Here is a 16,193-nt window from a genome sequence, read left to right on the forward strand (position 1 = left end):
ATGAAAAGAAACCCATGGTTTAAATCGTTTAAGCTTTACAATGCTAAAATAAGCCAATAAGAAAATAGATTTATTCTTCAGTGGTTGTCTTGAGGTTATTATTTACAGATCGTCCTAAACGATGGACACGCAAATGGCGACGCATGTTACTCTGTACACTAAAATGTCTACCACATCCAGGTTCTGTACAAACAAAGGGTTTCTCTCCTGTATGTGAATAAGTATGAATACGTAATGAAGAAGGTCTTGAAAATTTCTTGTGGCAGTAAGGACAAGTATAACGACCTGCAGTATCAGATGAAGGCATTGGTGTGCTAGTCATATTCTTTGTCTTGTTCTTCATGCCAAGCTGATCAAAGAAATCCAAATGGGCCGTACTGGATGTCACTAGATTTGAATGTGATTCTTCAGGACTGTTGGAGTGTGCACGAATGGGCATATGAGGTGAAGGATTGGACATAAAATCGAGTGTGTTGGCAGACACTGCTCGCCGATGATGATGGTTTGTTGTTTGTCTATGTGGTGATAAAGTAGTGCTGGCTAAAGGAGGCAATGTAAATTCAGAAACAGATCTTCCGTGGAACCCAGATCGTCTTCTATTTTGTGTATTTAAAGGGGGTGTGCTAGTCAAATTTGATACTCGCTCATGATTTGCTAGCACCCAACTTGGTGGTTTTTCTTTAGCAGGGAAGGGTATACCACCATAAGGTGTAGGCCGATATGCTTCGGGATAAACAGGGTGATCGTTCTTTTCCTCAATAGGCTGAAGCGATAAGCTCTGAAGGTCGAGAGGAAGACTACTCACACTTCGAGAAGCTCTGTGGCCCAAGTGTTTTTTCTGTATAGAGGGTTGTTGTGGACCTTTTCTTGAGGTTAATATACATGTCTATAGATGTCATTTTTAGAGCTTACTGGGTGCTTCTTGTAAGAGAAACTGAATTGACGGTAAGCTTGGTTTGCTTGTTTGTAGTTGAGACATGGTTATAGAGAAAAAAAAAGGAGAAGAGGAGAAGGAATTAAAAAAAAATGGTTCGAAATATATAGCGGAAAAACTATCTGAGTTTTAAGCGATTAATCATCATGTTTATAAGATCTACAGACTTTCCTTCCCTTTTTATTTTGTGTTGCTCAATAGGTTTGGATAAAAAAAAAAAGAGAGAAAGAAGGAAAGAGAAAATAAAAGTTTAATTTGTAAGTATGTATATATCGGTTTCTGAACGTCTTTTTTTTTCTTTTTTCGGTCGAAACAAACCAATGTGAGATTTTAATCTAAGACCGTATCAGTCGATCTTTTTTTTTTTCTTCTAAAGAGTAGAAATGCATGCGAATAATTACAATTCCCTTTGATCATTTTATTGATAATTACTTTGTATAGTAAGGAGTAGATAATTTCTTTTTTAATGTTGATGTCGAACTTTTAAAATTCAAGAAAAGCACCTCGTCTACTATAGCATCAAAAGAAGTATTTTTTTTTCTCTTTTTACTAAAAATAACATTCTCCTTGAATATTTAGAAACACGCTAATAACCTGTTCAATGAATAAAAATGCCTTTGAGGATAGAATAAATTGAAGAAATGAATGAAGCAACAAAATTCAGAGTCCTATAAGCAAATGAGTTTCTGCTTCAAGAAAATGATTTTCTGCTAAAGTGTAACCCTATCGGAATATAGACGGGAATCGGAAAAGTAGAAAACGTCATGGAGATTAGAAATTTATCCTACTGTTTCCAAAACAAGCTGTTGGTCTCTGTCAACTTCAATTGCTTTTATAAAGCATTTTGTCATGAATATGCCCTTTTATCTTAAGAAAGGGGATAGAGAAAAAAATGAACTCAAGAGTAAAGTACATGGGTATATATATATATATGTATGTATGTATGTGTGAATTTAGCGTTAGTCTTCCTGTGCGTTTCTCTTTAAAAAAAATTTTTTTTCTTAAATTTGTATGGTGATTGACTTATCACATTTGATTGACCATTGCAAGTTTTCTGTTTCGATATTCATATCAGTATTTGTAAGAATATGAAACAAAGCCATTAAATTGACTATTTGTCATTATTTGTCATTATCTGTATTGAAGAACAAGTAGACCATGCTCAATACCCAATATAATTGTAGAATTGCTTGTCCATTTGATGAATATTAGAGAACAAACATATATCTGTAGTTCCCCCTCTTCCCAGTTAGTATCACTTTTCGTTCCTTGCCAGACAGTTCCTTTCAACAAAAGGTGAAGCACTTTGTTGAAAGTGACAACCAATACTCTCGTCATGGAACTTGATTTGATGGATCAGATTCAAGTAATTGTCTTATGATGAAGAGATAATGCTTGTATTGATGTAAAATAACCTATATGCTAAGGTATAGAAAAAAAGTGCTTTAAGGATGATATAGTGAATACTATGGTAAGATATAACTTGACTTCTAACTGCCTACATCTTATTATACAAAAAAAGAAAAAGAGCCCGTTTCTATGTACTAATTGACAATAAACCATTTGTTGTGTAGACCTGTGTTTAGGACGTTTCAAGAGACATTCTGAATTGAAATAAAAGGGTCTTTAAAAGAACGCCTTTTTAATCTATATTTATAATTCGTAAACACATGGCATTTAGTGTACTTTGATAAGAAATAACTTTTTGAAACAGCTGCTATTCCTATGAATAAATTACTCATTACAGGTTGATAATAGTTAATGCCAACTGATAATAAAGGATTTAAATAGAGTTGAATAAAGTCAATCCTTCCATTCAGATATAGCAATGCACCTTTCAAATTTATAGTCAGTGCCACAATGATACCATGTATGGGATTCAAGTGACGCTGCTTGTAATTGTTCTGAGATGTTCTTTATTCTGATGTCTGTCATACAGGCTACTTAGCATAAACCTGTTCCTGTATATTACGTGTTGTGATTGCTTATTTTAAGTAATAATACGTTTAGATATGATGATAAAATACTTTCGCATTCTTATAGCACATCAAAAATCCAGCAAGTATATATATATATATATATATATATATATATCGACTATTCTATGTGATAAAGGGCTTTTTTTTTATTCCTGATTGTAACAAGCAAGCTTGAAACCATGTCATCTCTTTCTCATTTCTACCAGTCACTTTCTTGACATAAATTCCGTTGGACAACTGCAATCGCATAGATTGATTCCCTGCTGATACTTGCCTTATCCAGCCCTCAAAAGAACGGCATCTTGCCCTGAAAAAAAAAACGAGCAAGTATCGAATATCCGTCCTGACATGGTCGTCATCTAACCAAATAATCATATGTCAACCATGCTGAGCTGTCCCATTAGATGTAAAAAGTTCTATAGTAACATTCAATGGTTCACCTAAACCAATCTTACTATCTGAAGTCCTTGTATAGTAATGGAAATCCTTTAACAAATGTGAGTGCTCTAAACAAAAAGTAGTTTCTGGTACAAGATGATGTTCTGCCAAAACCCAACATATCGGAACACAGATAGGAATCGGAAATAGCAGAAAACGTCATAGAAATCAAATATTTATTCTAGGCTTTACAAAAGGTATATTGGTATTTAACTTTGATGGCTTCTGTATGGACTTTTACTCCAAAAAGGGAAAGATTTACTCAAAAGCTGAGCACATGAATATGTGCAGTAGTATCTTTGTTGCTCACCACCTCATCATTATAATAGCACACAATTTGGACTCATTGACTTTGAGCTAATTTGTATGCAGCAATTTATGACTCGTGGCGCACCTTAATTTGCCCTTGCTTCTTAAGTATCTTCTAGACTTTTACTAGAGATTTAGTTCTTTATCATGACGCATATCATTTGATTTAAGGTTGTCCTACCATAAAATGATGAACAGTGCACATCTTTGTGATATCATAAATTAGCTTTTCTCTTTCTTTTTTTTATCTTAAATATCATGTTGAATCATATCAAACACTACTTGTACAAGAACCATAAAGAACAGGATGAACCCAATTGGCAACAACAAAGGAACCATCATGTAAGGAATTGGCTTTCGGGTCTTTCAAAATCCAATTCAGAGAATCCATCTTTTTGGAACAAAAGTCAGCAACAAAGACAATACATGCAAGATCAAGCCAAACTATTTCATCATGATTTACATCGGCAAAGAAGTCTATCCTCTTTAATCCATCAAGGAAACTATAGAAGACAACGATCTTTATCATTGCCTGGTAGATATCCGCAACAAGAACAGTATCATTTCTTACGCGATAATGTGAGAAATCAGTTTGTCTATCCTCTTGTTAATGCTGCTACTGATGCTATGATGCATTATGGGCACCCTTATTATTATCAACAGAACATGTATGATGGCTATTATCAGTATCCTCCATACTATTATCAGCCAGATGCCTATTATCATCGCCATCATGCTAGTTATCCACAAACAAGTTTGTATAGATCATAATAAATGCTGAGTTATTTCACAGGAACAGCAGGTAATCTTTTTTCGATCTCTATTTCTATATATTCAATTACCCTATGCTATACTTTTAAAGAAAAATAAGATTGAAAAAAAAATGAATGGGTAAACAGTTGTTCTGATGTAAAGGTATCTTCAGGATTTCTACAAGAAGTTAGTGCATATTACACGATTGTGCAACCTTTTGCAAAAGGGAGTTTTTTTTTAACTTGTACTTCTAAATTTGAATAGCATCAGAACCCTTGAAGGCCCTTTAAATGGACATTAATGATTTTTTTAACTATATGTGTAGCAGCAACAAACTGACTGTTTTTTCTTCAACAAGATCCGTATTCCTTCCAAATTTGCTCTCCTTTTTTATTATCGATTCATATAAAAGCTTTTCGTATTTTAAGAAGGCAAGATGTTAAGAGCTCGAGATAATTGTCACGCATGGGCTTATCATATTATGGAACTATCTAAGAGCCACACATTGATGAGAACCTGCTCTTCTTTCGCCCGATATATCGATATCTTGATCTCAAGGCTTTAGTGCTACCAAGCCATTTTTTATTGCTACGAATTTGTGTGTAGTCGACTCAGACCAATGCAGGATACCTTTAGGGCTGATTTGGACAAAAAAAAAAAAGCGACTTGTAAAACTTGGCCAAAATCGCCTCTGATCCAAAGGGTACTAGTCATGAAAAAGCTCGATTTGACAACCCTTGATCTTCTTTTTAACACTGCAAGACGAAAAATAGAGCTATCAATGAGATTATATACTCAAGATGTGCGTCAGAGGCATTAGTGTCTGGTGAATGTGTTTGTGTGGCAGTCGTACTATAAAAATGGCGAGATATCAGTGCACGTTTACTCAATATTTTAGCCTCAGAGTTGCTGCGTTATTTGCACCATCAGACTCAGAAAGCAAAGACCTACAGCTCTTGTCACCATGTCAAAGTCCAATCACTGCTTCTTCATCCAGTTCTCAGCAAAAGCCCGATTTTTTTTGCTGTAAAATACAAACGCACAATTTTATTATAAATACTCCCTTATTTTTCCGAAATAAAGGAGGAGATCATTCAACATCAAGATCATCCACTTTAACTAAATAATTTTATTTTATCTTTGGGCTTCCTTCCCAAAACATACTTGTTAACATCTTATTTTTGTTTTATTTTTATTTTCGAATCCATATTTGAACATTATCTTTATAATCCTACAAATCTTATACTGAACATTATCACTATTAAATAAGCAATCGTGAACATTATCATTATAAGTTGAATATTGAACATTATCCTTTATCTAATATTGGAACATTATCAATATTTATTTAAGAGTTGGACAATTATAAACCTGATGCTCATTACACACCTATTCCTATATTTTCTACTATAGACCACACAATTTACAGCAACTCCAATTCTTTATCCCGCCAAAAAGAGGATCATTGTCGTGCCGACTGCTCCGAAGTGTATAAATCAAAGCAATGTTACAATTGCAATGAGTTGGGGCATATCAGCAAGAATTGTCCCGCCGTGGGCACGGACCTAACCTTCCCGCCAATAAACGGGTCGTAGTGACCAAAGCTCAATTGGAAAAAGAAGCTGCAGTTAAGGCAGCTGCACGAGCAGAAAAATTGCGCCAGCAACAGCAGGCTCGAGAAGAAAAAGAACGTCGCCTAACAGAAAAGAAGACCCAGGCATTATTCGATTTAGAAAAGAGGATACAGAGCGATCTCTCGGAGCATCTCGATGAAGAGTTACCTGATGCTCCAGACTCCTCCAGGGATGGTACAAATGAGAATAGTGGACCTAAGGATAGGGACTCAATTATGGAAGAGGTTGTTGACAGAGTTAGCACTCATCAGGTCTCGGATACCAAGAAAATGAAAATAACACATGATGACACCCCTAAACAGACAGATTCAGGCGCTTCTGGAGATAATCCGTGCCCTACTTCTCGCCATCTGTAACATATACCATGGTCAAATCAACCATTAGTACTACGACATTAAATTGTCGCGGTCTGCGGAAAACATGCAGCCTATCCTCATCACGTTCCTTTATTCGTTATTTACGCTCTTTAGAAATCGATATGCTATGCCTACAAGAAACACATGCCATCGACACTACTACACAAAACGAATTCAACATGCTGTTTAATACCAAATCTAGTCTTTGAACAACCTATTGCGGGATTGTCTCTCTTCACCCCCATCTTCAAATTACAGCGCATTCTACACCAGTACATGAAGAAGGACGATATATTTGTGCGTCAGTTCTTTCTCTAGTGGATCCTTCTACTCCTCTTTTAAGTATCATAAATATTTATGGGCCGGCCAGATCAGTCCAACGTCGAGTATTTTACCGACAACTCGTCAATGATCAAGAGCTTATGTCTCATCTCAAACTTTGCTCACTACCGACATTTATACTAGGCGATTTCAACTTTGATGCATCCTGATACTCAACCATCTCCGATATTTGGCTTGAACTTTTGGATGTCCACTAGATGAACCCAGACCAATCTTTTCACGTCATGCACAAGAGCGAACCACAATTGATTTCATCTTTTGTTCTGCACAACATCGCCATTCAGTCAAATCCACCTCACAACTATTTATTTCCTCTGATTGGACTGGCCATGATCTCTTATGTTCATCATTCCGTTCAGCATTAGAATCCGGTAGACATGGTATTTGGAAAGCTGATCCTTATTTGGCTAAGGTCATTTCTTTCCGAGAGGGACTCACCAAACATATTGAATATGTACTCACTTCACAAAATCTACTAGCTGCTGAGTCTACACAGTCAGTTCAATCGATTTGAGATATGCTGAAACTGGAGGTCAAGTCATACACCAGAGCCTATCAACTTGAAACCAACCAATGGCGCAAAAAAATCTTAAAAAGATATCAGTCGAAATGGAAGCGAACTCTGCGAAACTACAAGAACATAGTTATTCTTTCCTCACTTTTGCTATCTGTTGAGTAAATGATTGGTGTCATTCAGGACGATATTGCTAGAGTCAATGCATTGAAAGCAGGTAAATTTTGGAGAGAACATAGCGAGCGTCCTTCAGGCTTGCTCAAGCGTCTTTCTACCGAGTGCTCTATGCAACGTGTCATCCCAGCGTTATATGACCCGGCAAAACAACAAATGGTCACAAGCAATGAAGATAAAATGTCCACAATGGCTGAATTCTACGACCAGTTATACACACCAGATCCAATGGATCAAGATGCACTTGACCAGCTTTTATCTAGCCTTGGAAATATTCGCATTAGTAAAGAGTAGGCCAACAGTATGATGCAACCTTTCACCTAGGAGGAAATATCTGACGTGAGCCGTCACTCTCCAAGGGAAAGTAGCCCGAGCTCTGATGGACTGCCTTACGAAGTACTAGGGATTTTGATAAGAGTTCCTTCCTTACGTCCTATTGTAATTCGCCTGTATAATGAAGCCTTGATCCAATCTCTGTTTCCTAGTTCTGGTTATTGTCTATTATGACCTTACTACCGAAGAAAGGGGACTTGTCTCAAGCACAAAATTACCGCTCAATCCAATTAGTTAACACGGATAACAAAATCTTCATCCGTTTGATTAAAAAACGCATCATGGATAAGGCTTCTCATACAATCAATCATTTTCAGCTCGGCTTTTTATCTAATCGCTTTATCGCTGAACATGGGCTTCTAGCTCAAATGATTATGAAAAATGCCTCTCAAAACTCGCAAGCTGCACCACATGCGATTGGAATGCTTTTGGATCAGGAAAAAGCTTACGACAGGGTTAATTTGGATTACTTGCGACTTGTATCACTTCATTTAAATTTTTCCAACCAACTAGTCAGGTCCTTGTACTCCCTTTTTAGTGAAAATTCCATTCAAAGCAACTTGAATGATTACTTATCTTCAAGGTTGGTAGCAAAACTTCACGGTTTGAAACAAGGTGATCCTATATCGTACATCCTATACAACTTTGCACTTGAACCTCTGTTTCTCTCTCTCCTACAGGACTTTTCCTACAAAGGCTATTCTTTTGTCAAGCATTATCTCGTTGATGCCGCTCTTTCTGCTGTCAAGCATCTCAGCTATGCTGACAATATGCTTGTGTATCTTCAAGATCAAGCTGATCTCTCACGCCTACAACATCACTTGTCGCTGTACTGTGCCGCTTCAAATGCGAAGACCAATTTCAGCAAAGTTCATGCATTTTCTTTTTCCGGCTTCAATCTTGATGACTATTGGTTACCAATTCTTGTCGATCCTAGTATTACTAAAGTCTGGAATCGCATTGATCGAGACCATCTTATTTACCTGGGCTTCCCTCTAACACAGCCACCAGTCCAAAAAACCATTTTTGTATCTGCTTTTCTTGCATCTCTCCGACGCCTGACTGAACTACACGCTACGCGCAATCTGTCTGTCCTTGGTCGTGTCACCGTTGCTAACTCTCTCATCCAGTCTAAGTGCCGGCATGTCATGCGTGTCACTCCCTTTCCCAAGAAAGTTTTAGCATCCATCCAATCAACTGTCTCTGGTTTTGTCACTCATCATATCTTTCCCAAAATCAAATGGAATACAATGATTACCAACAAACGCCTGAGAGGCCTTGGAATACTTGACCCATCACTTCAGCAAAATGCCCTCTTCTACCAATGGATTGATCCTCTGCTTTTTGAGTGGCCTAATTGCTCTATGGTTCAACAGTTCCTTCTTGTACACTCTGCCAACCAGTTTCAGTCGGACAATGTCCTGATGTGCCTTCTTTTTCTGCGTACTCAGTCAGGCACCGGTGGCAAAATGGTTTCGACTATCACCTTAGTTTGCCATACGGTCGACTCAATCCCCAAGCGACAGTTTAACTATACTCTTTGCCCTTTGGATGTCATGCTATTGCCTTTAAATGCTGTAATTGATGCCGCTTGCGTTTATACACCGCATCGGCCGCTGCTCTGAGCTTCTGTTTCAGACACCTATGACTACCATCTGGTTGGTCACTACCAGCCTGAAAAACGAGCGTTTCAAAATTCATAATTCTCTCTCATATCAATTCGTCGTTTTCTTAACGCAATCCAATCTGGAAAATGCTCTTTAGATCCTGTGTTCATCCAATGTACGAAACCTACATCGCTAAACTTGTATAGTCCAAAACATGTGCTGGCCATTCAACGGTCTGTTGGCTTTAACGCCTTCCGTCGACGACTGATTCTGCCTCAAGATGACCTTATACTGAATAACCTTGCCACCTCTTGCAGAGCTTTCCGTGCACAAGTCAGTAGACAAACCATCGTCTCCATTCAACAACACCAAGTGTATTTCAAGGCTGCCTGGTCTCGCTTTTGGAGCATGGCTTTAACAACTGTGCAGCGAAGCGTTGCCTATAGGTTGCTGCATTGTCTGATTCCTACAAGAAAATTTCTTGCCCGAATTATACCGGATCGTCACCCTTCTCCTTCCTGCTGCCTCTGCGGTGAATTTGAAGACATCTACTACTTTTTCTTTCGTTGCCTAAGCAAATTTATATTCTGGGACCACATCATTCGTGAATTTTTATGGCCTGAGTTTACCATTGACCAGATCTTCAGTGTCCTCACCTGCTTGGACTTTAGCTTCATACAAGTCTTGCCTTCCTGCTCACTTCCACCCTCAAAGTTGCTCACTGTTGCTCTTTTTGAAGTGTGGAAGGTTCATTGGTCCCATATCCATAACGATCAACCTTTCTCCCCTTTGACCACTTTTCGTTCCGTCTAGCTAGCAATCCTCCGTTGCCATGCTGAGGAAAACTTCGATGACGGATAAGCCCTATACTACAATTACATTTTCTATTATTTTACATCAATTGTTGAGCACACTGATACGTGCAACAAATAAAGCTCTTTAAAAAAAATGTCGTTGCCCAGAAATAAAATGTCGTTTGTCAAGAAAACAATTTGTCAGTGGAAAAGAAAATGTCATTGAAGAAGGACCAAAATGTAGAGATTTGCGTCCGAAAATTAATAAAATTCAAATTTTTGATTTGGGTAATCAAGAATATCTTAGAGAATTCAACCTTTTTGCTGGCCAATCATATTGATTTTTACCTCCATCAAATCTTCTTGGATACCACTATTCCATTTTTTGTCAAGTAAAGTCTTATGAACCAACAAGGTAGTAGATCTAGATTCGATTGTTGGAATGTTGAATATCGAATACAATGCCTTATGCTGCAGAGAACATGCTAAAAAAAAGCGCAATAAAAGTTTATTTATGCTACACCAACACTTCATGTTTTATTTTCTTATCAATATGTGCATAGATCTTAAGCATTCATGTTCAAGAAGTGGTCTACAGCGGATACTGAGGGAATCTCAACCAAACGACAAACTTCATTGGTTATTTGAGTATCCAATTCTCGCTGCTGTAATGACTCATGATAAATTGTGGCTAGCATCTCGAAAAGTAGATTCCATTGACTACGTAATTCCCAAGAAGTTGGGATGCAGGCTGATCGTACCTCGACGAGTTTCCATTTTCCAGATTTCGATAAGCTCGCCTTTGTTAGGGTCAAGGTCTGCTTGATTACTTGGACTCCAAGAGTACATTTCTTGGTTATGGTATCAATGCTTGCTTTTTTGCTATGTTTAATGACGTGGAGTAATGCGTTGCTACACTCTGCTAGTAATTTCAGTGTATCGTCCAAGGAATGGTTTATATTTTCTTTTTCGAAGCCGCTGCTGGACTCTATAAAGAATTCCTCATTTTCTGTCGTAGTGCCTTTTTCCAATGCATCAGCGTATTTTCTATCACAGGTGTTTTTAACAAAGTCACTGCTCTCCAACGCTGCCATCCCGTATGTCTCCAAACTTTTTTCGCACCACGAAAACTCAATCAAATTTGTTTCTTGGCCAAAGTATTTAAACATTGGAACAATGTATTTAACAAATGGAGTTCTCTCATGGTTGTTCGTGCTATGTAGTGGTTGTTTACAATTGGAGCTAAAATCAGTGAGGGTATAGCTGATGATATCCATTAGGATACGAGCAGAGCCTGTAGCCTTAAGCCTTATTTCATTGTTCCACAGTGCTTGAACAAGATCTTCCCTGTCTATCTTTAACATGGCACTTAGAAAATCCCTGACACCAGGAAAGAAGTCAAATGAGGCCAATCGATCTTGATCCTCCACGTAGCTTTTGTATTCCTTTATAGCATCTCCGTTTTTGTAATTTTTATCATGTACTAAAACTCCATGGCGATGTCACATAAATCTTTAATTGCCTCTCGATCAACGTGTTGGATCTTGGGCTTGTTTGGGGATGTAAGGTACGCTGTTGGATGTAATATTGTAACTTTCTTTTTGTTTCTTTCCAATGTACAGTTCTGAAATAGCAAAAAAAAAAAAAAAAAATTATTCATTCGTTTTATCATTTAATTTTTTTTATGTTACCTTTTTGATAGATGTTGTCTCTGTTGCCGTTTTGATGTTGGTGTGATTGGGGTGGTTGTGTCTGTTGCCGTTCTGATGCTGGTGTGATTGGGTGGTTGTGTCTTCTTGTGCTGGTGCTGATACTTGTGTTAGTGATCCTTTGAATTCCACAAGACCTTTCATCGTCAATGCATTTCCAAGGTGTTGGGCATGTAATATGTTTGTTGTCTTCTTTTGCTATTTTCCTTTGGGCCCATCGGGGCTCGTTCTCGTCCTTAGCATGAATATATTCCTTGATAAAATTGGCTTTTGTTTTTCGAAGCGAGAAGTACGAATGTACTTTTCGAATAAATACATCCATCTTTGAAGGTAAGGCTGCTGACTATTTTCGTTGGTCATTATATTATATAGTGCAGTTTTATATCAAGATATACATCCTCAGGCTTCTTTGTCATCAGTTTATCCTCTGGAATACAATCAATATGTCGTGATATAACACCAAAGTCGCTAACTGGCATTGTTAAAATGAACGCACAATCGGTGAACTTTCTTCGTGTTTCTTTATTAAGTTATATTCAGCATCACACTCGACAGGGAATTTTGGCGCGGCAACCATGTTACAGAATTAATACTAGAGTGGATAGAGGTGTGAAAACTTTTTTTTTTATTCGAGCCTTGAAAAAAAAAAAAAAAAAAAAAAAAAACTTGCTCTAGACTTTTTATTTTATTTTTTCTTCTATTTCCACGTGAATATGTCTTGCTAGCCAATTGTTTCTTCGAATAAGCCTCTTTTCTTTTTCTGGGTTTGTTTGTATTGTGTTAATTAAGAGGTGAATACTTTACCTCATTGAGGATGGAAGAGTTTTCCGCATAACTCTGGAAATTGATTACTCACAGTATGCAGCAGTACATGGTTCTTTATGCTTCTTGACAGTACAGCATGACTGGTTGAAGAGATCTCAATACTTGTTTAAAAAAACACAAGTTGCTGTTCATTTCTATTTCAAGCATTTATCCTAGCTTTTGGACTTGAAGGGAACAAAGTGTGTGAACTGCTTTTGTTTGTGTAACTTAGTTAAACCATTTGTTTATATCATATATACAATTCTTGTTTACTAAACTAAAGATTGAAGACAATTTCTAGAACTAGCCCATGTTTCTTTTTAACTGAAAGAGGAAAAAAAAGTAATGGATATAAGCTCTGTAGCAAACAAAAAGAAAGCTTTATTTTTCAGGGAAAGATGGGCGATAGTTCTACGGATTATTCTTACGTCTAAAGAGTTGAGAAGTAAAGAGTTGATCGTATGTTTTATGCTTTAATGTAATACAAAATCAGGCGTTCTCTCTTCTCTTTATGAACTGATCCTTATCAAAAGAAACAAATAGAAAGAGACAGAAAGAAAAAAAAAACAGGGGATATATAAAGTCTCGCAGTACTTTTTCTTTTTACTTCTTTTCTTTAAATCTTTTCTTTTTCTTTCTTTACTTTCAGCTGCTCGTTTCATGGTCCGGTCCCTTTGAGGTAAGTGCTCGCCTTCGTCAATATCAGCGCATGTACCAGCTCCGGTGTGTCTGTTATAGTCAATGATTGCGCTTTCTTATCGACTGTGCTGGCTTTGCGATAAGGGAGTGTATAGACGTTGCCGCCGGTCAAGCATGATGGTGACCGTTGCTATTGATGAGGGAGGTTTTTCTAAGGATCTGGCAACACTATCAATCTGCAGGCGGTTGACATGAGTCAGTGAAGAGGGCCTGGGAGTACAAGTCAGTTGCCTTCACGCGGCTACTCCTGTGAGTAACTTCTCCATGAAGTGAAACTAAAGACTGACGCCATTTATTTTATTATTATTATTTTTTTTTTTTTTTTTTTGAAATAAACACATGTATAAAATAAAATAAAGAAAGTAAAGTCCTCCATACTTTCATACCATTGTCTTGTCTTATAATAGTAGTGTCTTGCGCATGCAAATGAATATTCTGCTTCAAAAGATTTGTGTAAGGCAATAGAAAATGAAGTTGTTTTTGACATGTTTGATTGAAATCATACAGATTAGTGCTGGCACGACAAAACTATTATGAGGAAATCAATTTGCATTCACTTAGCCTTGATAGAAAAGAAAAAGAAATAGTCTTCAAAGCAGAGAGTATCTAATACCAAACATTTATTATTGGTTATATCTAAAACTGTGTGTGTATTTTTTTTTTCTTGACTTGAAAAGTGTCAAATGCTATAGTCTGACTTACTTTTCAATGTTATGCACATCGTTTGGTACTAGGATGAGTACTCGCTCGCTAATCGATGTCAACTAAAAGGGCCTCTTTTACATCCTTCACAATGTACAACAGACTTTGAATGCTGATTTGAAGACAATGCTTAAAAAAAAAAAAGAAAGAGAACGTTTGCTCATGAAAGCGTCATAACTCATTAAATCTGGTACAAATGACTACATGTTGCCATCTGTTCACAGCTCTAATTTGATTGCTTGCTTTATCTATAGTCAAGGTACATATACCTTAAAAGCTACAATCTTACATCTAATTATGCAGTCATTGTCTTATTGCTAAAATGCCTCAAGTTAAACAGAAAATCTTATGCATCAACCTGTCAATCACACTGAGCTGCTTAGAGTTTAGCTGGTTCATCTAATGCAGATCCTTGTACAGAAGTAGCTAGTGATTTATCTGAACCAATTGTACTATCTAAGATTTCTTTATGGAACAAGGACCTCTGCAGAGCATGCTGAACCCTTATACAAGCAATCATCTAAAGATATGACTCAATGAACTGAATTATTTGTTTCGTTTTAATTTTCTCGCTCTTATTTGGATATTGGTAGAATAGCAAGGAACATCATGGATGAGTATGGGTTGACATAGATGAACACGCGTTATAATGAGTGACTATGAATGACCATAGATGACCATAAAGACCATAGATGGGCAGAATAATAGAAGAGCTGTATGTGTTTTGGCTTTTTGAAATTAATTTGCTCCTTAACATAATAGTCTTGTGAGAAAATTCTTTGTTAGTTTCTTGTGCCTCCTTTCTTTCACAATATATGCAAATTTTATACAGTTCTATGTAGATTTATGTTAATGTTTTGACAATATTTTTATTTTTATATTGTTTTTTATCACAATTTCTTTTTATATTTAACTTCTTTAAAGTTAAAGACATTACAGCAGAAGCAATGGAAGATTCTGGCCAAACCTTTACTCAAATATCGAAGAATAATAAAAGTAGTTATCTTCCAGAAATGTATTTCGGTTGGCACAAATAACATACTTGCACACTGTTGTTAATTTTTTGAAACTCATACTTAAAGTTTGCTAGTTTATTGATTTTGTAGAAAAGATCCTTTTGAGCACATGGTCCAATGTGGCCTTCGACTGTTCAGGCTCGATCAATTTATAAAAATGAATAGTTTTACTAAGCTAAAAAAAAAGAAAAAAAAAACACGCCTTGAGAGAATAGGGGCAAAAAAGGAATGGAGAGAAGAGCGTTGATCTAATGTTGTGTCTGGGCGTGAATTTGTAACCAGAGAAGAAATAGAAACATTTGGTTGGATGTTGGAAGAAGTAGATTGTTTGTGGTAGCATGTTACATAGAGGTGATTTGGGATAGAAGCAAATGTATAGAGGTTCATCTGGTACTCCAATAAAGCACAGAGCTGATGTTCTTGAGTATTGTTGTGAAAAAAAAAAACAACTTACAAATTTCTGAAAGACAAAGAGCTTGGTCAAGGACACTTTTGCGTTCTCTAAAGCCACCTTGGGCAGTGTCTAAGGACGATACTTGGTCTTGGAGAAGTTCTTTGATGCATTTTTCGATTGTTTTTTCCGGAGATAGTAGTCAGACTAATTAGTCAGTAGCTGACTGGGTCAGTCGAGTTGCCCTTCTCATGAATTGGGACTATTTGTACGGCTCGTCAATAGTGAGAGGTGTATGGTCAACACCAGCACAGATCAAAAATACGGAAAATTAAGGAACCACTATAATTCTCGATATGTCTACAGGAAGCAGAGGTAGAGCCATAAAAGATCACGGTAATAGCCGTAGATGTCAGGAACTTCTCAAGAAAATACATATGTATTTTCAAACTCCGTTAACATTCATACCGACTTACAAGTATGCCACTTATGTACTTAAAAATAAAAACCACTATAAAACAAAACAAAAACATTTTTTGTAATGACAGAAAAATAAAAAAGCAGAAGATTTCATATTTTCTGCTTAAAATTAGAAAAAAAGCCAACTTTTCAATTTTTCTGCCTTAAATAAATAAACGAGTTTACCGGATGATGGCTTTACTGTTTTAGCTTAAAAGAAGAGATCAATAATCGGTAGACTTGTTT

At 36.8% G+C, this 16,193-nt stretch overlaps 3 protein-coding genes across 3 annotated transcripts; 1 reads left to right on the forward strand and 2 right to left on the reverse strand.

Annotated features, from left to right (window-relative positions):
• Positions 1–43: 43 nt before the first annotated feature.
• B0P05DRAFT_544201 (uncharacterized protein) lies at positions 44–1,152 on the reverse strand. Its single transcript, XM_051578518.1, has 2 exons — positions 913–1,152; positions 44–861 (listed from the first exon to the last, which is right to left on the reverse strand). The coding sequence occupies exons 1-2, from the start codon at positions 977–979 to the stop codon at positions 71–73; spliced, it is 858 nt and encodes a 285-aa protein (XP_051434161.1). The 5' UTR covers positions 980–1,152; the 3' UTR covers positions 44–70.
• A 2,541-nt stretch (positions 1,153–3,693) lies between these two features.
• B0P05DRAFT_124799 (uncharacterized protein) lies at positions 3,694–4,762 on the forward strand. Its single transcript, XM_051573001.1, has 2 exons — positions 3,694–4,462; positions 4,523–4,762. Exon 1 carries the CDS (start codon positions 3,919–3,921, stop codon positions 4,429–4,431), a length of 513 nt encoding a protein of 170 aa, XP_051434162.1. The 5' UTR covers positions 3,694–3,918; the 3' UTR covers positions 4,432–4,462; positions 4,523–4,762.
• A 5,950-nt stretch (positions 4,763–10,712) lies between these two features.
• Positions 10,713–12,503, reverse strand: B0P05DRAFT_544222 (uncharacterized protein). The gene is made up of 7 exons (XM_051578519.1): positions 12,425–12,503; positions 12,272–12,386; positions 12,178–12,219; positions 11,859–12,065; positions 11,674–11,791; positions 11,064–11,650; positions 10,713–11,018 (listed from the first exon to the last, which is right to left on the reverse strand). The coding sequence occupies exons 1-7, from the start codon at positions 12,451–12,453 to the stop codon at positions 10,734–10,736; spliced, it is 1,383 nt and encodes a 460-aa protein (XP_051434163.1). The 5' UTR covers positions 12,454–12,503; the 3' UTR covers positions 10,713–10,733.
• Positions 12,504–16,193: the final 3,690 nt, after the last annotated feature.

Source organism: Gilbertella persicaria (genome assembly GCF_025201335.1).
Source record: "Gilbertella persicaria strain CBS 190.32 chromosome Unknown B0P05scaffold_23, whole genome shotgun sequence".
In the NCBI taxonomy this organism is placed as follows: domain Eukaryota; kingdom Fungi; phylum Mucoromycota; class Mucoromycetes; order Mucorales; family Choanephoraceae; genus Gilbertella; species Gilbertella persicaria.